We start from the raw sequence: 25,058 nt of genomic DNA on the forward strand, positions 1-25,058 counted from the left end.
AAATCCTCCACAAAATTTACAAAAGCCAAAATATCATGAAATAAATTATGAGAATTCAATCTATTTTGTTCATCCAAATAAATCAAAACAAAATTAAAACAAAATAGAAAACAATCATCAAAATACAACATGTCTAACAAAAACGATAAGTGCAAAAAATCACACTCAAGTCGGGTCAACAATCCAGGACAACACATCCACCATAGACTTAAAATTCTTGTAACTTTTGTCGTTCCGCATAATTTTCCAATCTTTATTGATGATTGTATTGTTTTTGTCATTTCCATCAATAAAACATTTCTTTGTTGATTAAGGGTAAAAAAGTTAGTTAAGGCTAAGATTACTCAACTCATTTCCTAAAATGGCAAGGTTATAAAAAAAATTATATGATATTACAATAAAATTTAATGAATTATAATAAAACTAAATACAATACATAATTCATATTTAAAAAAATTAAAATGAGATAGAGAAACTTTAATAAAACAGTGAAAAATAAGGCTCATAAATAAATGAAGAAACTGGAACTCTTGATGATTGGCAGAGTTATAATTGGTCACCACTAGGCTATAGTGCCAATCAATCTAAATCTACAATCGATAAACACCAGCTTAAAATTGTAGGTTTCTTTGTTGATGGGGTGTGCGCGGTTCCAAAACTAAAGTTATAAATCAAATCGTAAATGACAGATTGATAAATAATCAAATCATAATTTAGATGATTTGAGACGGTTTTAACTTGTATTTCTCTCTTTCTCACCACCTAATGGTTAATTTAGTTGTAAGATTTTGAATTTTCTCCCTTAATATTTAGGTTCCACTCTTCATAGTTATTTAATAGAATTAAACATACTCTTCAACATCCCAGGCACGTGAATAATACTTCATGACCGATACGTGGAGTAGCTTATCTCTATTCATTTGTTTATTTATTTTTTTACAAAAGAAAGTCTTTCTCTCTCTTTCAAATTATTTTTAAATCACTTAAATTAATAACTAGTATCATTTAAATATTTGAAGTAACCATAGAAACAAAAATAAAATAAAAGAGAAATTGTAATGAATTGAATCAAATTCAATTTATATTTCTTCTTTTTCGATAGTTTTTTGGTAATCTTCTTAATATGTTTGTGGGCTTGGGTATTGGTTGGAGTTTGATTGGTATGAATTTCCAAATCATATAATTATATTGTTATTATTATTATAATTGTGATATCGTGGATCATTCTATTTAAATTGGTGAAAACGAATTACGTTACCTTTTGATTTCGACTTTGTGAGGCCACTCGGTAATTTTTTTAATTTTAATTATCCTTGGTTTCTAAGTATTAAATCTGTATATAAAATTTAATTTTTGAGTTTTATTTGATTAACCCATACTTAATTATTTTGGCTTATATTTAATTATGTAAATGGTGGAGATCACCTTAAGTCCATTTAAAATTATTTCATACTCTAGTCTCACTTGGTGAATTATTTTAGATTTTTAAACTTCCTTTTTTTTAGACCAAATTGATTAAATCACGACTTGTTTATAATTAATAATTATTATTATTATTTATTTTATTATCATGAGAGAATTACGAATATTCTTGATATATACCATCAAACGAAAATATATTTTTATGGTGAAAAACATTATACCATTTTATAATTCATGGTACAAATAGTTACAAAGAGTGTATTTTTGCATTTTTGGGATACACATAATAACATTTCTTTTATATCCGATTGTTAAAATATCTATGGTATTATAAAATTATAACTTGCATGTATATTTATATCTATAACTGCTGTGTTTGGGAACAAATTTTTTAGGTCTTTTTTTTTTTATATTTTTTTCACTAAAAGACAAATTAGTTGCAAAATTAAAAAAAATAAATCCAAACAAAATATCTCATCAAACCCTATAATCATTTCACTTTTTCTCTCACAAACATCACATCCAATCACAAAAAAACCCAATTATCTTCCCAAACATAAAAAAAAATTTCTCCAACAATACTCTCTAACTAAAAAAACTCAATTCTCAAACACCCACAAGAGGAGATTTTATAAAAGTTTTATGTAAAGTCATAAATGAATATATCATGTTTGGTAAAAGTTTGAAGTCAAACTCTTTTGTACTAATTTTCTAAAATTCTTGGACCAAGTAGTGCTCGGGTGCTTGGTTGTGCAAAATTTTGTGCAAAACCGTTTTGATTTTGTATTTTTTTAAAATACTTTTGATGTCAGAAAATTCTGAAATTTCTATATGTTATTAGTAGGGGTGTCCGCGGTTCGGTTTGGACCCGCTTGCATCTATGCGGTTTAAAAAAAAGTCAACCCGCAACCGCCTGCAATGCGGTTTGTGCGGATAGGGTTCGCAGATGTACGGGCGGTTGCGGGCGATTTGCGGATTGAACTTTTTTTTCAAAAATTTATTTTTAAACCTTTTTTTTCTCCCATTTTGTCAATCTTTATTTTGGACATTTTTCCTCATATTTTCTAAAATGCTCAAACATTAATAATTAATGAATTAAAACTTATAAAAAAACTTATAAAATAAAAAACACAACAAATTCAATTCGTAACTTAAACAAATCATTCAAAATCTACATTCATCATTAACTTGCATTCATTCTACATTCATAATTCATAACCCAAATAAAAAAATCTTACATAGAAAATCCTACATTCATCATTCCTAACCCAAATACAAAAAAAAAAAAAAAAAAGTAATTCTTCATTAACTTATATTCATCCAAAATGCCAAAAAAAAAAAAAAAAAAAAAAAAAAAAAAAAATCATTAACTTACATTCATCCAAAACCAAAACGCAATAAAAAATATATATATTGTCAAACTTCATTCAATACAAACCCATGAAATACAAACCCATCCAATCCAAACCCATAAAACATTTCTAAGATATGAAACTTCATATTCATGAATCCTATCCAATCCAACTTTCACAAATTCCAATTACAATTTCAATTCTAATTCCATGCATTTGGTTGATGAACCCTACACAAAAATAAATTGAAAAAATATAAATTTTAATCTTCAATTATAGTAAGAAATGAAAAGATAAACAATGTCTATATATTGCATCTCAATATAGTAAGAAAATGTGTTGAGTATATGAAAAAATTACCAATGAGCAAATGGATATTAGACATCAATTATAGCATCAACATTATAGGTTGAAGTTGAAGATGAGCTTGACTCCAAAGTACCTAATTACGAGTCAACAAGAGAAGATTAATAAAACTTACATTAGAAAATGAACAATACAAATAAAAATGAAGATAAATAAATTCTCATTTACCCGAGTCATATTGTTCAAATTCTTCCACGTCATCTATCGTCTTTCGAAGAGAAATTAAAAGGTTGCTTCGAAGCCAATTTTGAGTACATACAAGAGCTTCAACCATAGAAGGCGAGAGTGAACTACGAAATGGATCAAGAATACGCCCTCCTGTTCTAAAAGCCGACTCCGATGCAACAGTAGAAATAGGCATGGCCAACACATCCCTTGCAAGTTATGATAACACCCTATATTTGGTTGCATTCACCTTTCAATAATCTAAAATCTCAAATGTTTGATTCTTTGCAAAATGTTCAACCTCGGATAAATATTGTTCCAATTCCGACTCAGATCCACTAGTGCATCGCCCCTCCAAATAGGAATTAAATTGGGAGTCAACTAAAGAATAGGGATCATCATCATCATCTTCCACCATATTCACAACTTCACTCACACTTGAAAGTTTCTCATTTGAAGGGTAAAGTGTAACATAATGGCTATACAAACGACTCAAACAACTCTTAACCTTGTCTATCATCTCTTCCACCTTCTTATTATCTCCAAGAAATAAATTGGAAAAACAAAACTCCAAGTATGTCATTTTTTTGGTAGGATCAAGAACCACCGCAACATACAACAACAAATTGATCTTACTTCCATCCCCTCAATACTTGCTAAACTTTAGTTTCATAGTCTTTGTCGTTGTGCTTAAAGTATCATCCTCCTCCAAAATTAATTGGTTACTTTTGCTTTCAATAACAAACATTTCCTTGTAAAAAGCATTGGAAGTAACAAAGAGAGACCCAAAAAATTTCTTAGTTGCAACATAAAATAATTTTAGAAATCTCAAAAAAATTCTACATTTTTTCCAATCCAACTCATTCGGACTTCTCCTTATGCCACCATCAACATCCTTGAAATAAGATTCAAAGTTGGAATCCACAAACTTCAATCGGTTAAAAGCCTTCTCATACTTTTCGGCGGCCTCTAACGTCAAATAGGTAGAGTTTCACCTAGTTGGTACATCTAGGCATACAAAAGCTTTTGAATCAAGTTGGAGTGTGGCCGCACACTTCTTAAAAACATTATTCCTATGAGGAGAAGACCTCATATATCTCACCGCAAGTCTAATGTTGGCAATAGAATCATCCATTTCTTTCAACCCAACACTCACAACGAGATTAAGGATATGTGCACAACAACGCATATGAATAAACTCATGTTGCAAAATAGTCCCCTTCCAATCTTTGGTTATCATTTTCAAATATTGAATGGTAAGATTATTGGAACTAGCATTATCAACTGTTAAGGTGAATATGCTATCAATGTTCCACTCAATCAAACGCGACTTCAATTTTTCGACCCAATGTTTCTCCTTTGTGATCCTTAACTTGTTGAAAATTTATGATTCTTTTTTGAAGTTTCCAGTTATCATCAATGAAATGAGCAGTCAAACACATGTAACACAAATTTTGAATAGATGTCCAAATGTTCGTAGTAAAGCAAATTCTACGACCCTTCATGGCCTTCTTTAACTTATCCCTTTCATTCTTGAATATGTTAAGCATTTCTTTAGATATGGTTTGACGAGAGGGAATTGGTGTGAATTGGGTTACATGAGATTGCAAAATCTTCTAAGCCCAACACCCTCGACAAATCTAAATGGCAACTCATCAATGACCACCATCTCCACAAGAGCCCTTTTACAAGTATCAAAATTAAAAATTGTTGCTACAACCTCAACACCCTCTTCATTTTGTTTCAGTTTAAGATTTAATGTTTGTTGACCATCTGTATCCCTATTTGGATATTCTTTACAATTGGGTGTATGACTCCTCAAATTGCTAGTCCCATGAAGTCTAGAGTCAGCCATATACTCTTTCTTGCAATATTTACATACGGCCCTACGCTTCCCATCGGTCCCTACAACCTTATCAAAATGATCCCAAATTGTGGATGGTGCTCTCCCCCCTCCACTCTTACTCTTTCTCTTTGGGGGTCTAGGAGGCTTAGGTTCAGGTTCAAGTTCAGGTTGGGGTTCGACTAAGTGTGGATTTATTTGAGAATTAAAGGATTCCGAAGGTACAAGATTGATTGCGGGAGATTGAACACTATCCTCTATTTAAACTGGATTACAAAAATTACAAATTCAATTTTAATAACATAACAGATTACAGATTCAACTTCAATAACATAATTACATATTCAATTTTAATTATAGATTCAACACGATTAATAATAGATTCAATTTCAGATTTAATTTTAATAACATATTCAGATTTGCATTCCAAATAAGCATACAGATTCATATTTAATTACAGATTCAATACGATTAATAACAAATTCAATTTCAAATTTAATTTTAATAACAGATTCAGATTTACATTCCAAATAGACTCATATTCAGATTTAGATTTAGTAACAGATTCAGATTTACAGATTCAGATTAATAACAGATTCAATTTCAGATTTAATTTTAATAACAGATTCAGATTTAATTTTAATAAGAGATTCAGATTTAATTTAATTTTAATAACAGATTCAGAGTTCCTAAAAATATAAAACAACTAAGAGTAGTAGTTAATAATAGGTTTCATTGAAGACTGTAGCACCAACAATCTACCCTATGGTTATCAAAATGTGCTCACCTCGTGTCTTTTCTCTTTTCAAATGATAAAATCACTTTAATGAATTGTATGTCATTTATCATAGCATATTCATTAACCAAGACTGAGCAATGCAACACTGAAGTTGAATATGGAAATGTGTTGACTATAAGTCAACCCAAAACCTAGAAGGAGGTGGTGGTGTTTTAGCAATTACAAGGAGATTTTTGGTCTTTTCACAAGTCTCAGGTGAAGTTCTTATAGTTGCCTCAACTACGATCAAACAAAAGAAAATTTCTTAAGCACAAACCACTCAAATTTCTCTTACCTTTGATCTGTATGGGAACTCTGTTGAGTATTTCTCATTATGGAAGATATCTAAAAATTGCTGCTTCACTTTCAGTAGTTTTTTGACAAATAGCACCAAAACAAATTTAATTCCAAAACAAACACACAGATTACAGATTCAATTTCAATTTCAAAAAAAAATTAGATCTGTTGGTCCAAAAAAAAAATCAGATTTATTTCCAAAGAAACACACAGATTCTATCGGTGCAGAGATGAGAGATTATGAAGAGAGAAAGAGAGAGGCTTACTTGTGAGTCGATCGGTGCAGAGATGCAAAACCAGAGAGTGAGACTGATGAGATGAGAGAGTGAGGGAGACAGATCAGAGAGATATCTGATATATATATATATATGTTGTAAAAAAAATCAAAGATCGGGGCGAGAGAGAGAGAGAGAGAGAGACTGAGACTGAGAGAGAGACAGAGAGGCTTACTTGTGAGTAGATCGGTGCGATGAGAGAGTGAGACGATCGGTGCAGAAGATGAACAACGAGAGAGTGAGAGAGACAGTGATGAGATGAGAGAGTGATTGGTGCAGAAGATGAACAACGAGAGAGTGAGAGAGACAGTGATGAGATGAGACTGAGAGAGTAAGGGAGACAACAATTAGGGTTTTTTGTTTTGTTTGTTATAGATGAGGTGAGTGAGATGGTGAGATGGACGGTCAGATTTGAAAGAGAAAAAAAAAAAATTTAATGCGGGCGGGTTGGGTAGGTGCGGTTCAAACCCGCAATTCGCCCGCAACTCGAAATTTATACAAAATCCAAACCGCACCCTACCCTAATGTGTTTGCGAAACCACCTATACGCGTGCGGTTCGGATCGGGTAGGGCGGGTTGGATAATCCTACGCCCAGCCCTAGTTATTAGCATATGAGTCTAGTGTGTTGCGTAAAATTACAAAGTTATATGAGAAGTATTTAATTTTGTAAAATTTACGGATTGATTGGTATTTAGTGTTAAAATAGAAATAGAAATTGAATTTGAGTCTTGAGCATAAATTAATTGTTTGAAGTGTTTCGACTTGTTAACTTGAAAGATGTCACCGTGAGACTATTTTTGTATTTGACTTCATTTATTATTGATTGCTCTTGAGCCATTAGACTAATTGGATTAATTAATGGTTAATGGAAAATTTAATTCTAGACTCATGATCTAAAGATATCCTGTGATTCACTTTGGATTCGTGCCATACTGAATTATTTGATCCAAATTTAATTATATAATAATAATGACTATCTTTATGGTTTGTTGAATTAAATTATTCATGTCATACTGAATTGTTTGGTCCATGTTTAATTATATGAATATTAAATACTATATGGAATCATGGGGTTGTAGTGTGTTATATTAATTTATGCTGTATACCAATTAAATGAAGGTTATGTTTTGTGGTGAGAAAAATTATATCATTTTATTTTATAATTTTATATAGGTTTTGTTAAGTACACTTGTTAAGGATGCTATATTTATTATCATAGAAAAGAAGAAAAACTATAAATGTTATATTCTTAGAGACCAAATTATGTTTATTTTTATTTTAATATTTTTATATACTTTTCATAATGGAATATTTTAAACATTTTTTTAATCATAAAAGTGAAATCCCTTTATTTTTTTAAATGTCCTTTTTTTTATATTTTCTATAATTGTTAGATTCATTTTATTTAGATTATATAGCTTAATTATAATTGAAAATAAAGGACATTTTAAAATTAAAAAAAAAACCACAAAATATGATTTAAAATTAAAATTCCTTTGTTGATTAATATTATGAATATTTTTATTTATTTTTATTTTTTTAATTTTTAGATTGATTTTTCTTATACCATATAATTTAATTATGATTGAAATTTAAAAAATTAAAAAAAAAAAGAGTCAAGAAATGTCATTTTAAAAAATAAAGGCCGTTCACTTTTATGATTAAAAAATTGTTTTAAAATATTTCATCATGAAAAGTATATAAAAATGGGAAATTTTAATGTGCATTCATATAAAAAGAATGTACCATATGTACTTCTGATTATGTCATTTTTTTTTTAGTTATGACCAATTTTCTTCTTTAATTATAATATTATTTTAATTATGCTTCATGTTGTATTTAGTTTTGACATTTTTTATTTGTTTTTAGTTATGATTCAAAAAATTGAAATTATGCCATTTTTCTTTTACAAAATTGGCGAAAAATCCACTCTAGTAATTGCCTAAGGCAATAGGTCAAGGAGATAATTTTTATTGGTGATAGGTCAACTTTTTGTAAAATAATTTGATTAGAATTCCAAAAGGATAATTTTGTTTCTAATTTTATCCTTTAATTTATCTGTTAACTTTTTGGGACTATTTGTTCAAATTTATATCTATTTGTTCAAATTTATTTTTTATCTGTTCAAATTTTTTTGACTATCTGTTTAAATTTATATCTATCTATTTAAATTTTTTGTCTATCTATTTGAATTTTTATAACCTATCTGTTAATTTTTTTATCTATTAAATTTTTATAATTTATTTTTTCTATCTGTTCACATTCACACAATTTTCAAAATTTCTCTCTATCTGTTTCTCTTTTTAACTATCTTTTCTCTCTCTATCTATTGAAAAAATTCCATTATTTTTTTGTTGGGTAAATTACGCAAATAGTTCCTGTAGTTTACACGATGTGTCAATTTGGTCTTTGTAGTTTCAATTTGCTCGATTTTACCCCTTAATTTAATAGATTATGTCATTTTAGTCCAATAAATAACGGTTGTTAAGTTAATTTAACAGAAGATCAAACAATGTATCAATTTGGTTCATGTACTTTACACGATGTGTCAATTTAGTCCATGTAGTTTCAATTTTATCGATTTTAATTGACACATTGTGAAAAATATAGGGATTAAATTAACACATTGTTTAACTTTCCGTTAAATTAACTTAACAATCGAAATTTATTGGACTAAAATGACACAATCCGTTAAATTAATAGGCAAAATCGAACAAATTAAAACTACAAGAACTAAATTAACACATCGTGTAAACTACATTACTATTTGTATAATTTTCCCTTTTTTGTTTTATCTACCACTATCTTACATCTATCTGTTCAAATTTCAAATTTTTAATTTTTTTTCCGTTAAATTTCAACTTATCTGTTTAAATCTATCTATTCAAATCAATCATCAACAACAACAATCTGAGCGAAGAAAAAAAAAACATAGATCTGAGCCAAGAAGAAGAAGAAAAAGAAGAACACACAAATCTGACTTGAATTCAGATCTTGCACCATCCAAACATAAGTCTGACTTGAAACACAAATCCGGCGAGGATGAAGATCTGGCCCAGAACATCATCAAAAAATGGAAAATAAACAAGAAAAGAACGAAGCAAATCGAGCCTAGAGTTCTTGCTTTGTTGACAGAGAGAGAGTAGTGCGTTGTGCGAGTTTCGAAAAGGAGAAAATTGGATTCCAATCTGATCGCATTCGGAGATGAAATCATACAACAGCGGTGATACTAGGGCATGTGTGTATGTATGCTTGGATGAGAACTTTTTTCCTGGATTTGATCTGAAAATGCTTCAACGAATTGTGATATGAGCGAAAATGGTGTGACTTCGGTCGCTCTCCTGCTCGACTTTGTTCTCCTTCACATCCTTCAAAACAACCCTCATACACCGAAACAGTCTGGCCGACTCTCGCACCAAAAGCGTTCCATGAGTCTAACAAACGTGATCGTAATCGTCGCCGTCAAACACTGGTCCAGATCTCTCGATCTCTGTTCGCAGCTCGATCTGGAGACAGAAACGATAGAGAAGGACGGAGGAGGATCATCTACAGAGGAGGATCATCTACGGAGGACGACGGAGGATGGCAGAGGAACGCGACAGAGTAGCACAGAGAGAGAAAGAGAGCGTTTAGAGAGAGAAACGAGGGGTTAGGGTTTGGAAAGGAAGAGAGAGAGAGAGAGAGAGAGAGTGACTGTGTAATAACCCTGTGTATGATTTATATTTATATATATATAAGGTTTGTTTGTTTGTTTGTTTGTTTTTTTTTTTTTTTTTTATCATTTTGCTTAAGCTTGTCTTTTTAAATAAAGTATTTTTGAGTTTAATTTTTAGGCAAAAAAAATTTAAATTTGAACTTTTAAATCCAACGTCCTTTCTTCTTTTTAATTGTAAGGTATACACACATAGTGTTTTCCTATAGAAAATAAAGGCAATTAAAGAAAGGGTAATTTGGTCTCTAACAATACACCATTTATAACATTTTAAATTTTCTATATTAGTGGACTTAGTTAAGTGTATTTAGGGCTAGTTTGGCATGTACTAAATAAGTCAAAAAGTCAAAAAGTCACTATCTTATTTAAGTCACATCATCTTATTTAAATCACATCACCTCTCTAACACATCACATCAAACCCAACCCAAACCCAACCCAAACCCACCAATAAGTCAAAAAGTGTACTTTTTTAGGACATCCCAAACCAACCCTTAATGCATCTTTTGGACTATAGCGATTTTGATTTTTTTTGTAAATCATTATTTATTATTACTTTATTTTATTTTTGATTTTATTAATCATATAATTATATGAGAATTTAATGTGTTATTTAGTTAATTTAATGTGATAGTTAATTGTATATAATTAATTCGAATATTTATATTTATATATATATATATATATAAAAAGAAGGTGTTACATGTACTGATTTTATAAAACATATTTATATATGTAGTAGTTATTTAATAAAATAAAACATATATATATCATATTTATTTATGTTGTATTTGTATTATGTAATAGAATAGTCATTAGGTTATATAGGATGTGATTAGGTTATAATCTTTAAAAAAAAAAAAAAGGAGGGAGAAAACAAAAACTGAGCCAGTAACCGAGAGAGAGAGAGAGAGATTAATCACAAAATAGAGAGTACAACGGAGAGAGAGAGAGAGGAACGGCAGGCGGAAGAAAAAAAAGAGGAAAGGAAGGAAAAGAAAGAGTTAAAGTTTTGTTCTAGTGGTTCTGTTAATTTTTTATATATTTTTTTGATCTTTAAAAAATAATTATGAGTATAAAATTTATTTTTCTTGATTTATATTTAATTTATTGTTTTTATTTATTTATTTTTATTTATTTGATATTAGTTTGATTTTGTATTTATATAAAGATGATAGATTGATTTTAATTATTTTGATTAGTGGTGTATGTAAAGTTTAAGGTATTTAGATGATTGATTGATTTTAATTATTTTGATTAGTTGTGTATGTAAAATTTAAGATTTTTAGGGTGCCGTTTGGTAACACTTACGTTTTCAATTTTTTATTTATATTTATAAAAATTTTAAAAACTCAAAAAAAACTTGTTTGGTAAATTTTTGATTTATAAATCAATGCTCTCAGTTTATAAATTTGGCCAAAAAATGTAAACTTAAAAAATGTGTTTCCATTTTGAGTTTTCAATTTTTTTTTTTACCACCCAACACTAGCCACCACCCGCCACCATTTTCCGCCACCACCCACCCCCACCACCACCACCACCACTTACCACCCATCTGCCACCACCACCCACCACCCGCCACCACCACCCATCCGCCACCCACCACCCACTTGCCACCTACTCGCCACCACCACCCACCCCTCGTCGCCGCCACCACCTCCCGCCACCCACCAGCCACCACCACCTCCCGCCACCCACCACCCACCACCACCCGCCATTGTCACCCACCCGCCCACCACCACCCGTCATCCGCCACCTACTTACCACCACCACCTGCCACCCGCCTGCCACCACCACCCACCACCCACCACCACCACCCACCACCACCACCACTACCTACTCGCTACCACCCACCACCCGCCATCGTCACCCATCCACCCACCCACCACCACCCGCCACCTACCCGCTACCACCACCACCCGCCATCCGCCACCCACCTCTCACTACCATCCACCACCCGCCGCCACCACTACCACCACCCACACCCACTCACTACCACCTGCTACCACCACCCACCCGCCACCACCCGCCATCCACCACCCACCTGCCACCACCACTCACCACCCGCCACCACCACCCACTCGCTACCACTCACCACCCACCCGCCACCGTCACCCACCCATCCGCCACCCGCTTGCAACCACTACCCACCGACCGCCACCACCACCCACTCGCTACCACCTGCCACCGTCACCTACCCACCCACCACCACCAGCTATCCACCACCCACCGTCATCACTTTCCATCACCGTCTTCTGCCGCCACTTGCCATTTCTCATTCTTTTTTATATTTTTAAATTTTTTAAAATATTTTGTCAATTACCAAACGTATTTGTAGTTTATGTTTTTTTAAAAATAAACAAAAATCAGTTTATAAAATTTTTGTAAATATAAACTGAAAACGTAAACGTTACCAAACAGACCCAATGATTGATTGATTTTAATTACTTTGATTAGTTGTGTATGTAAGGTTTAGGATTTTTAAATGATTGATTGATTTTAATTATTTTGATTAGTTGTGTATGCTAGGTTTAGGGTTTTTATATGTATTTATTTTATGGTTATAATCACACTCATACATATATGAAATTAAAATAAATTAAGAACCCAGAGATAAATTCCTTACACTCCACCATGACTTAATGGATTGTTGTTTTATTTTAGTGTTGGTGAGAAAGAGTGTATTAAAAAAAAAAGTGAAAATTATGAGATTTATTTGAATACCCTAGTCTTGGTATTGTTATGTTTGTTCTCATGAGTGAGATGTTTTGTATATGTATATTGTTACCTCATTCTCGTGAGTAAACGAGTGCTTTGATTTACGTGCGTACGTATATACTAACCATCGGGGGAGTGTGGGTCAAACTCAAGACGATATCTCCGTGCAAGTTTGGCTTCAAAGCGGTGTTAGGTATACAGGAGGCACATGAGATATATGTATAGGCCACAAGTGAAGGGCCGAAGTGGTAGAGTTAAAGTACAAAGAATTTAATTATGAGTTTATTATTATAGTGTGAATTGTATTGATTTGTACATCTCGAAAAATGGTAAGCGACCTTGATAAATTATGAAATTTGAGCAGAGGTATGTATACATGATTCTAGACAACTTTTTTGTTTTAACTTTTTATTAAAAATATCGCTTAGAACTTATAATCGGATGATCTTGGTTATTGTAATTTTGATTCATCTTAGCAATACAGATTTTAGAGGCTGTTTTAATTCACGAAATGAGCTCATTTTTATTGGTTTCGCGCAAACTGAAGTAAAACATTATTTTGAACATTTTTCGTGTTTTGAATTTTTTCGAAAAAATTCATCTTACAACAGTTTCTTTTCGTTTTCAGTTCCTGATTTTTCAATCGAATTTCGGTTAGGATTTTGTATTAAGTTTTCTCTCAACTTATTCAGTTTCTACTAAATTCGTCCACGTAACCTTTTAGGAAATTTGATTCTGTACAACTTTTCTTCTTTGAATTTTGGTCAATTCAAATTATTTAAGTATGAAACGGTACATTTTTATACTTTTTTAGCAAGTTACTTATGATTAAATTATACTAACTTTATTTTTTTTGCAGGATGGTGGGTCTTACTAACTTTTTATACAGGGCTGACCCACCATATTTTTGTTTCTATTTTGTTTATTTTATAATCAATTTATATTTCATTGTGTATGGGCAAGAAACTAAATGTCATCGTATCTCAGGAAACTACTCATTCGTCTCGGTGCGGATGGAACTACTTGTCTTGTCTCGTAACAAGAATTAAATATATTTTTATTTGTGTCTGGTGGACACGTGGGTGTTAAAATCTTGTACTCATACCAGCATACCCGTATACTGACCCGTTTTGTCTCTTAGCAATTCGGGTGCATTTCTATTTTAGCGCAGCCGAATTTCCTTTGCAGGATTAGTTGAGGCTGTGGTGGTGACAAGAAATAACTATGATAGTAAGAAATGTCGTTTGGACTTCTTTTATTTTCTTGAGCTTAGGGTTAATATTAGTTCATGTATTTATTATTTTTATGACCTTGGTATTTTGATAATTTAGCATGGTTTGTAACTTTATATTATTTAAGTTGTTGTGACTAGTTGTTGCTACTTTAATGTTGAGGTATTAGATAGCTATGAATTTATGATACATAGTTTGGTTGACGTTTTGTTCGTTTTTTTTATATCTCTTGTGATCTTTTAAGGAGAAAAATTTATTTAAACCTTGTGAAGACGGGAACGTTTAGATTTTGTTTCACTCCTAGGATTTAGATGATGAAATGTTGATTGGGGTTTATTCCTAATTTAATATTTAATTATCCAAATTTTGAGGCGTGACACGGACACTTATTAATAAAATCCATATTCAGAAGACTAATGCTATAAGCACAATTTAGTACATTAATTAGTGTACCAATTAATGATGTATCATAATTGAAGATGCTTTTAGTATTTATAATTTTTATAATGAGTGGGGTCAATAATTATGTCATAACTAATGTTGATATACACTAATTGATGCATGTAATACCATTATTCAAAACGATGGTGCTACATGCATCAATTAGTGTACTAATTAGTATACCAACACTAGTTATAATATTATTATTGATTTCACTCATTAATTACATTACAAATATTAAAAACCTCTTAAATTATGCTACATTATCAACTGATACACTAGTTAGTACACTATTCTATTCAAAATATTTAAAATAATGCTATATGTACCAAGGAAAATGTTTGAGGGCGATAATTTTTGTGGTCACAATGGCTCAAAACTGCCAAAACGACGTCGTTTTGAGTGCAAAACATGCCAAAATGATGTCGTTTTGACAGTTTTGAGCTATTGTGGCCACAAAAATTGTGGCCCTCTAGCATTGTTGATGTACCAATTAGTATACTAACTAGTGTACCAATTGATGATATGACATAATTTAAGAGGTTTTTGAGATTTGTAATGTGATTAATGAGTAGAGTCAATAATAACATCATAATTAGTATTGGTACACTAATTAGTACATGTAACACCACCAATTGCTTTATAATGGATTTATCTATTTATGAATTCAAAAAATAAATCACTAAACATTATTAATTCTTTTTGGAATTTATTAACACGTGACTAAGGATACATGATAAAGGAAGGTATTAAATGAGTATAATTACTCTAATTTGTATAGAAAGTTTGAAAAGCATTTAAAGTTGTTACGATTAATTAATTTTTTTTACATAGAGACCAAAATACCCTCCTTGTATTTCTTTCAATTTCATTTATTAATTTGCCTTATATTATTTTATTTTAATTATATATATTATTTGTAATATATACAGTGATTATATGATTTTCAATAAAGTATTTTTATTTATTTGTTTTGTTATTTTTTGGAATAAATTGAAATGTTTTTTTTTTTTTGGTTGTAATATTATATAATTAATAGATCAAAATCTAATTGTAAGTGAAATCCAACAATCTATCTCAAAGAATTGTTTCAAGTTAAATGAGTTTTCAAATAAAGAAATTAATATTATTCTATCTGATTCAAAAATTTATTTTTTATTTATAATGAAATATTAATTTATTTTTTTTAATATTCAAGAGGGTACAATCATTTTATTTTGTTGTATTTTTTTTATATAAATAAGTTAAAATCATTTTATTTTGTTATATTTTTTTATATAAATAAGTTAATTTTGTTATTTCAAATGTGAGGACATTTTCGTCCATGTACAAAAATATCTAAGTTTTTGAAAATTATCGTATTTATTTTATTTATGTTTTATATTCTCCCATACTAGGGATGCTCGCGGTTCGATTGTAGCCTGAGAACCTCCAAACCGTCATCCGTCCACAGCTAGGCGGATTGGAGAAAATCATCGGCAACCGTCCACCGTATTGGCGAATGAGGATTGAGCGGATTGGCAGATTGATACGAATCGATTTAGCAGTTTACATTTTACAATTTTCAACATAATAAAACCTGTCGACATAAATTTTTTATTTTTTATTTTTTGGATAACAGTCCAATCTGTCTTATTAATAATGATTACAAATATGGATAATAATCCAACAAACATCTATATTAATAATGACTGCAAATTGGGGGTGATCGTGGTGCGATTGCAGTTTAGGAACCTCCAATTCGCCATTCGTCCAAAACTAGACAGATTGGAAAAAATCAATTTATATATGTTCACTTGTCATCATGCATCCATCCAAAATATAACGGATCAATCGGTTTAGGTGGATTAGTATATCCGCTGAGCATCTCTATCCCATACAAGTGGAGGTAGCTAAAATAAGGGTAAATTACACTGACACCCCTGAAATTTGGTTCAATTACATCTCACCTCTATAGTTAATAGTCTTATTTTATAAATCCTCCTGCTTATATAAAAAGTAATAACTCTTAGTAAAAAAATAGAAGAAATTACATTATAAAAAAAAAAGAAAAAAGAAAAAGTAAAGTAAAGGAAAAGAAAAAGAAGAAATAGAGGAAGTAAAGCAAAGTAAGAAAAAAGAGAGTATGAATTCAATATTTTCATCTGTCTAAATAATTATAATGATATGAAGGTTAGTGTAATTTTTCAAAAATAATTAAATATATTCTTAATGTGTACTCTAAGGCCATGTTTGATTCCACAAGATTAATAGTGAAGTATTAATAATCCAATCAAATTAGTGTGGCATTCACAATCCTACCCTTGCCTCATTACTAATAATCCTACAAATTTGTTGGATTAATTATCCATTAGATTAATAATCCTAAAACAAAATGTCAAAACAAACATAGGATAATTGGACCAACGGATTAATAATCTCAATCTCATACTCTAATCATTCCAATCAAACATGCCACAAGATCACATGTTAACCAGACTCTTTAAATATTTATATAATTACTAAGAGAGTGAGGAAAAAAAAACGGGGGAGGATTTTACCTGATTCTGATTTTGCCGCCAAAATCAGTTGAGCCTAAGAAAAAAAAACCGTTTCAGTTTTACTGCTTAATTGGACCAAAAAACCCTTTTCCATCTCTCATATTTTATTCGCATTTCATTAAATTCAAAACTACTAAAGCAAAGAAATCGAGGGTACAATAGACATTTCAACTCAAAACTAATTAACTGATTCTGTTATTTCGCGTACCCACTCTTGCTCTGTTATCTTCTCCTCTCTCTACCAGAATACATATATATATATATATATATATCTTTCTTCGTTTTCCCTAAAACAATTTCTCTGGAATCTCAGAGAAGAACACAAATCAGCTTCATGGCAAGACCTAGAAACATCAAGAACTCACTGATGACACTGAACCCAACTTTTTTCTTGCACTTTCTTGCACTTTCTCCATTCACTTCACTCCTTTTCTCGCCCAAGAAAAGCCCGAGAAACCGCCACCCATGTTCGGCACCAAAACCCTCTTTCTTCTTTCTCTCTCTTCTCATCTTCTTCAGTTTCCTGGGATTTCTAATCCTCAGCTCCATACTCATTTCTCAGAACAAAGTCCCATGCTCTGCGAACCCGTCTTCATCACCATTCAGTAGCTTCTCCTTCCCTTTTTTCTCATCTTCATACTCTCCTCTGCACATAGCCTCTCTTTCGGCTTTGATTTCGGCCAGTTCTGATGATGATGATGATGAGCCAAGACTATCACAGAGTGTAATGGTGCCACTGCCGGTTCATCGGGTTTCCGGAAATCTGTCCGAGGAAGAGAGAGAGTTCTGGCAGCAGCCAGATGGGGAAGGATACCAACCATGCTTGGATTTAAGTATCGGGTACCGGAGAGCGTCAGCGGGGATTCTGAAGGGGAAGCGGAGGTTCCTGATGGTGGTGGTTTCTGGAGGATTGAATCAGCAAAGGAATCAAATTATTGATGCAGTTGTCATTGCTAGAATTCTTGAAGCCGCATTGGTTGTACCAGTTTTGCAGGTCAATCACATTTGGGGAGATGAAAGGTACTCCTCTCCGATTGATCACATTGTTAATTAGTACATATATATATATTTCTCATTTTGAGCATTATATTATATTTCAAGGGTTGATTTAGTTTTGGACTAGTTCCAACTCTGTTGGGAATAATTTTTTCATGTGGAAATTATATTAAAATTCTAGGTTTCCATTTTCTCCTTGGATCTTGAATTTGTTTGTGTTTGAATCTTGAAAATTATATTAACATTCCAGATCTTAATTTTTTTTTTCCCTTTTCCCTTCATAAATCCAAGATTTGTAAGCATGTTTTCTGAAAACACCCATTTTCACATGAAAATCAAAACTATATATGTAATGTTTTGAACTTATTTATTTATTTTTATATTTCTGAGAATACTAAAAGCAAAAAAGAAAAAAAAAAAAGAGAAAACAATACCAAACAGGGCTGTTTTCTGGTTTTCCTCTTTCTTTATTAACAGAATTGCTATATGATTATTACAAATTAATGACAGCACCATGATCTTGGATGATATGGAAGTACAGTTCTTCAGACCGTATCTTATATAAGATATAGAACCTCCAATGAACTCTCTACTCTGGGTGGAAAGGAATTGGGACACTTTTTATTTTTTATTTTTTATCGATATGAGTTGAGCAGAGTATGAATTAAGATCAGTAATTTCATTTTTGCAGCGAATTCTCTGACATCTTCGATGTTGAACATTTTAAAAAGACTCTACAAGCTGACGTTCGAGTTGTGTCATCGCTGCCCTCCACACATTTGGTTTCAAGACAGACAGTTGAAACTCAAATTCCGTACCATGTTCCTCCACTTTGGATCCGCGCCAGATTCTTCAAACAAGTGAGAAAATTTGGGGGCTTTCTGCACTTCTATGTTTAATGACATAGTTTCATATTTTTTTCTTCTTTTCTTCCAATTTCAGCGCCACCAAGAAAACTAAATCATCTTTAAAAGTATATTCCACTACTGCAAACTGTGTAGACTAGCAGCTGTACACTCTCTGTATAACAAAATATGTTGCATTTGGTTCATCTAGATTAATCAAGAAGGCGTTCTTGTATTGAAAGGGTTGGATTCTAAGCTCTCAAAGAATCTGCCACCAGATCTTCAAAAGCTTCGATGCAAGGTAAGAGAATGAATATTCGGTACCTATAAAACTAAAATGTTGTCAGTAAAGATATTTATGGTACTAATCTGACAATATAGCAATTCCCTCTTTATATGGCAGGTAGCTTTCCATGCACTAAGATTTGCAGCTCCAATCCGGGAGCTTGGAAATCGGCTTACTAAAAGGATGTGGATTGAAGGTCCATACATTAGCATCCATCTCCGGCTAGAGAAGGATGTGTGGGTCAGAACTGGATGTCTTACCGGTTTAGGACCCGAATACGACCACATTATCAGCAAGGAGAGGGACTCTAACCCTGACTTCCGCACCAGAAGGTTGGACATGACCTACATTCAGAGGCGACTTGCTGGACTATGCCCTCTTAATGCACTAGAAGTGGTTAGGTGAGTGCTATGGACAATCACACACATTTTCTTTTTAGGATTTTGAACAACTAGAACGAATCAGATTTACACTGGGTGCTAGTGCAGGCTCATCAAGGCTCTGGGGGCACCAAGCAATGCACGAATTTATATTGCAGGAGGAGAGCCATTTGGGGGCACCGAGGCATTGAAGCCACTTGTGGCAGAATTTCCAAATGTGGTAACAAAGGAGATGCTGGCACGAGAAGGCGAGCTTGCACCGTACATCAAAAGATCCTCTGTTTTAGCTGCCATTGACTACATTGTCTCGCTGAGCAGCAATGTCTTTGTACCTTCTCATGGAGGTAACATGGCCCGAGCCATGCAGGTATTGATTGAACTTCTGAGAATGCTAGTCATTTACAAGTCACAACACCTAATTTGTAAAGAGATGTGGAAAGAGTAAGCACACTAATGGCCATTAGTCAACATTTATTCTGCAGCTAAGATGGTTCAAAAGAAACCAAAATGTCCATTAGAGACCACACCGGAGTGAGCTCATCTAAATTTAAGTCTGTTCTAACACTCCGAATTGGCAGGGTCACCGTGCGTATGTGGGACACCGAAAATTCATAAAGCCTAACAAGCGCATGATGCTTCATTTCTTTGAAGAAGGATCCATTCCTGATACAGAGTTCAGCAGCATCATGAAGAAGCTGCACAGGAGAGCTTTGGGACAGCCTGAGCTGAGGACTAACAAGAGAGATCGGGACGTGGTTGCGTACCCCGTGCCTGAATGCTTGTGTAAACAGTAGCACATCATACAATATTTTTATCATTTTAACCAGTTGACTGTCACTGAAAATCTGTATCTCATTTGGGTTTTTTTTTTTCTTCTCCCCTTCTTTTTCTTCCTTTTTGTTCTTCCTAAATCATAAGCATGCATTGTTCAGATTGCATTCTTCATTGTTTCCCCTTTTTTGTTGGTGTGATCTGTCTTTCTTATATCCCTTTGAAGTTTGGATGATGAATCATATTTTATGACACAAAAGGGAAATTCAAAATAAAAGACATTATAAAACTTCTTATAGCCCTTTGAAGTTTGGATCATATGTTTTAGCACAAACAATAAGCACTGATGAATCAGATTTTATGACACAAGGGCAATTCAAATTAAAAAAACATGATACAACTAAAAAAGTAGTATTCATTTGGGAACAAAAGTAATTCATGAAATTGTTTGTTTTCTAGACCAAATTAGTTGATGAAATAACATTCAAGGATACTACTGTTGTGAACTCAAATCTACCTTCCATTAAATCTGTTAGTAATCTGTTTAGTAATACTTGATGATTGATAAGTTTGGACATAACAGAACTCTTTTCTTCTTTTTTTTCTTTCTTTTTTTTTTTTTTTTCCTCTTCTTCTTCTTCTTTTTTTTTTTTTTTTCCCAATTGAAAACCATGTTTTAAGTCTCTTTCTCTAGATTCCAGACCAAACCATATTTTTAAATCTTTATCGAATTTCAGAAGAAAAAAAAAAGTAAAATTTTGTTTTCAAGTGGTGAATAGTTATCATCATAAAACACAGCTATCGAGGAGCAATTGGAAACTTTCATTTATAGCATTTATGGGATTGTCAAGAAAAACCCAACTCACAATACAAGTGACACTTCTCATTATATACAAAGGAATTTATTGATGTGCTCCCTTAGGGCACATGTTAAGAAGCTTAAAAGTGTTGTACATTGCACATGAGAGTGAATGCAATAAATAAGGTACAATACTATTAAGCTCTCTTAACATATGCCCTAAGGGCACACATTAACAAGACCTATATACAAAAGAAGCCAGTGCAAAATCAACCAGCAGATTCCTACTCAGCAGACATTAGCCTCATTATCAACATTAATGAAATTCTCAAGCCACTCACAGATTTTTTGGGGATTCTTCTGAGGTTTTTTTGTGAATGAGAAATCCAAGCATAGAATCATCAGTGTCCAACGCGAGGCGAGGCATGAATTCTTGATTGCTGCTTCTTGTTCTTCCAGAACTCATCTTTCTTTCTTTTCTTTGTAGATTTCAACAAACCCATCTTACTATTAACTATGCCAAGTATAGCTTTTCGATCTTTCCTGTTATTTGTTGCAGCTTTCACATCCAAAATCGCCCTGAGCTTCTGATAGGATTTGGCATCAGGCACTTGCCCACTTTTCACCATCTTCTTATGATAAAAAAATGCCCTCTTGAAGTCGCGAACACGGACATAGGCATATATCATGGTGGAATAAGTGATAGAATCTGGCCTTAGATTGAGAGTTGACATCTCTTTCAGCAGTTGAGGCAACTTTGATTCTTGCCCTCCTCGTGCATATGCATTCATCAGCATGTTATATGTCATCACCGTTGGCTGCAAGCCAATCTTTCCAAATTCACAGATTACATCTCTTGCTTCAATGTAGTGGCCTTGTTTAGCAAATCCATCTAGAAGAATGTTGAATGTCACACGCGTACCTACAATTTTGTCACTGATCATCAATTTCCATATCTTCATCAGCATTTGGGTGTCACCAGCACGCCTAAATGCATCAAGTAGAGCAGTATAAGTTTCTACAGAAGGTTTTACTCCTTCCCTTTGCATGTTTTCAAAGGCCATAAAAGCCTTCTCATGCCAACCACCGACTGAATATGCGTGGATAAGAGCTGTATATGAATGTGAAGTTGGTTGAATCCCAACCTTCTTCATCCTCAAGAAAGCATCTGCAGCCATATCACTCATCTTTTTCTGCCTCCCATAAGCACTAATAAGACATGTATATGATTTGACATTTGGCTCCAACCCCAAATTTTCCATCTCTAGGTGAAGTTTCTCAATGATCTCAGGTTGCATTCTTCTGCTGTATGCATGCATTAAAATGTTATAAGTGGGAGATGTAGGTTTAATCCCCTTTGCTTTCATCTCAGCAAAGAGACCTTCAGCCTCTTCAACCCTGTCAGATTTACTATATGCATCCATTAAAGTGTTGTACACAATAGCATTTGAAGAAATCCCTTTCTTCTCCATTTCTAATTGGATAATAAGCGCCTCGTTCGTAAGCCCCTCATCGCAAAATGATTTTATTAGAGCACCCAAGACTTCCAAATGCCATTCAACACCTTTCCTATTCATTTTCTCAAAGAACTCCCATGCTTCTTTGGCACTTCCACCGCTTCTCCTCATGATTGTAATCATAATAGAACATGTCACATGATCTGGTTGGACATTATTTGTTTCCATTTTCTCATAGACTTTCCAGGCATCATCATACCTAATACAAGCAACTAACTACATATTAAAATAAATGTCTCTTGCAAAGAAGGTGCACCATAGTCTAGAAAAAGCACTACCTAAATTTTTATAAATCAGAGGCAGAGAGAATGGTTCAAACTGCTAGCATTAAAGCATAAGATGAAATGATAACAGTTCAGCATGAAGTATTACAAGAACATTATAACTAACTGAGAAATAGGATCGGAGTACTTGGAAGGAAAAACTATGTTGATGAAGAAAAATGAACATTCCTCCTATCATAGGCAATTATGCAAAGCAAAAACATCATTTTTTATCCTTGTCTACAATAATTAATCTATTCAAATGCTACAATAGCTGGCTTAGCTGCTGATGAAATCATTAAGTCATAACTCATAATCCATAGTTCTGCGTAATCCATTACACACTGATACTGACCTCACACGCCTAAATTGAACAGAGCTTTGCAAATAAACACAATAAACAAAGGAGAAAAAACAATAATTGAGTAAAAACTCATTACCTCCCACAACACAGTAGACCTGATATTGCAGCATTGTAAACATGAACATCCCTGAATTGCTTCGAATTAGGCAAATTACGAAACAAAACCATCAATTTATCACCCATCCCAGCTCTCCCCAAGACAGGAAACAACAGTGAACATGCTCGTGGCATAACAAGCGATGGTTCCTGCAAGCCCATCCATTCGAAAAAGTACAAACAACCCATTACCAGGCATTCCTGACCCATCAAACCCAACACCTCCACACAGTCTCTCTCTCCAACCCTTCCTTCATAAGGCCCCAAAAGCTCCCCCAAAGTCAAATTCTCAGGCACATTCCTTGCTATCTGCAGAATTTCACCTACAACACCCTCTAAAGCCAAATTCTCATTCTCAACACCCAATTGCTCCTGTTTGTCTTCGAACCCATTTTTGAAATCAAATTCAGTTTCTTCCACAAATTCAACTGCATCGCCAGGGGCGAGGTGCCAGGAAGTGCGGCGATTCTTTTGGAGGGAAAGCTTTCCTTGGCAGCCAGGGTCTAGTTCTTGAATTGAAGTGCGAAATTTGAAGAATCTGAGAATTGGGTCTTCGATTGATTCCAAGACCTCATCTTGTTGTTCGTTTTGTTCTGATTCTGGGTCTTGTAGCATTTCTACTTCTTGTTCTTCATCATCACCTTCTTCATCTTCTTCTTGGAGAAAAGGGAGGAAAATGGGGGTGGTTGAAGAGTGTGAGGTGGAAGTAGTATTATTAGGAGGTGGAATTGCATATAGAGAAAATGGTATTGGGGGTTTGGGCCGTCCATTTCCAAAAATTTGAAGCTTTGGATAGTGATGACAAAGTAAGGGCACAGAAGAGGAAGGAGGAGGAGGAAGGCAATAACGGTACTTGAGCACCATCGTCTTTGATTGATTGATAATAGAGAGCCTCAGTCTTTGCTAACTGTTGCGTTCGACACTATCTTTGATAAGAATCTGCAGTGCATTACACACATCAAAGCCTCATTTCTAATAGTTTAGGTTGGAAGTTTCCAAAATGACATTTACAGTTTACAATTTTTTTTTTTTTTTTTAGGGTTTATTTCACTTTCTACCTAAACTATTATTAAATAATCTATTTAATTCTTAAATTATTGATTGAGCTTATTAAATTATGTATTTAATTCTTAAATTATTGATTGAGCTTAGTAAGTCATTAAAATATATTGATCAAAGTTTGTTGAGTTAAGTCTTAAACTATAGATTAAGCCTCCGTTTGGGAAGTGGATTGACTTTTTGACTTTTTGGCTATTTTAGTCTGAGCTAAAAAGCTTGATTTGAGAAGGACTTTTTGACTTTTTTGACTTTTTTTATGAGAGAAAAGTGTAATGATTATGGGTTGGATTTGATATTTTGGCCTCGTTTGGGAAGTGGCTATTTTAGAGGCTTTTTGACTTTTTTGCTATTTTAGTAGACTATTTTAGTTTTTGTGTTTGGGAAGATGAGATGGATTTTTATTTGAGTTGTTGTATTGAAAAATGTGTTGAAATAATATTTGAAGTTAAAATGACAAATTTGTCCTTAAGATTACAATTTTTTAAATTGATATAAAAGGGCAAAATCGTAATTTACCAGTTGATGTAACAATTTGTCAATC

The 25,058-nt window shown here is 32.9% G+C and overlaps 2 protein-coding genes across 2 annotated transcripts; one reads left to right on the forward strand and one right to left on the reverse strand.

The window, feature by feature from the left end:
* Nucleotides 1-17,439: 17,439 nt before the first annotated feature.
* Nucleotides 17,440-20,560, forward strand: LOC114315574 (O-fucosyltransferase family protein). Its single transcript, XM_082907698.1, has 6 exons — nt 17,440-18,161; nt 18,829-18,997; nt 19,194-19,283; nt 19,386-19,669; nt 19,757-20,015; nt 20,227-20,560. The coding sequence occupies exons 1-6, from the start codon at nt 17,476-17,478 to the stop codon at nt 20,440-20,442; spliced, it is 1,704 nt and encodes a 567-aa protein (XP_082763824.1). The 5' UTR covers nt 17,440-17,475; the 3' UTR covers nt 20,443-20,560.
* Nucleotides 20,561-21,222: 662 nt separating this feature from the next.
* EMB1006 (Pentatricopeptide repeat (PPR) superfamily protein) lies at nt 21,223-24,455 on the reverse strand. The gene is made up of 2 exons (XM_028262171.2): nt 23,439-24,455; nt 21,223-22,934 (listed from the first exon to the last, which is right to left on the reverse strand). Exons 1-2 carry the CDS (start codon nt 24,320-24,322, stop codon nt 21,620-21,622), a joined length of 2,199 nt encoding a protein of 732 aa, XP_028117972.2. The 5' UTR covers nt 24,323-24,455; the 3' UTR covers nt 21,223-21,619.
* Between the last annotated feature and the right edge of the window lie 603 nt (nt 24,456-25,058).

This window comes from Camellia sinensis, chromosome 15 (genome assembly GCF_055761805.1).
Source record: "Camellia sinensis isolate YWXY chromosome 15, ASM5576180v1, whole genome shotgun sequence".
NCBI lineage: Eukaryota > Viridiplantae > Streptophyta > Magnoliopsida > Ericales > Theaceae > Camellia > Camellia sinensis.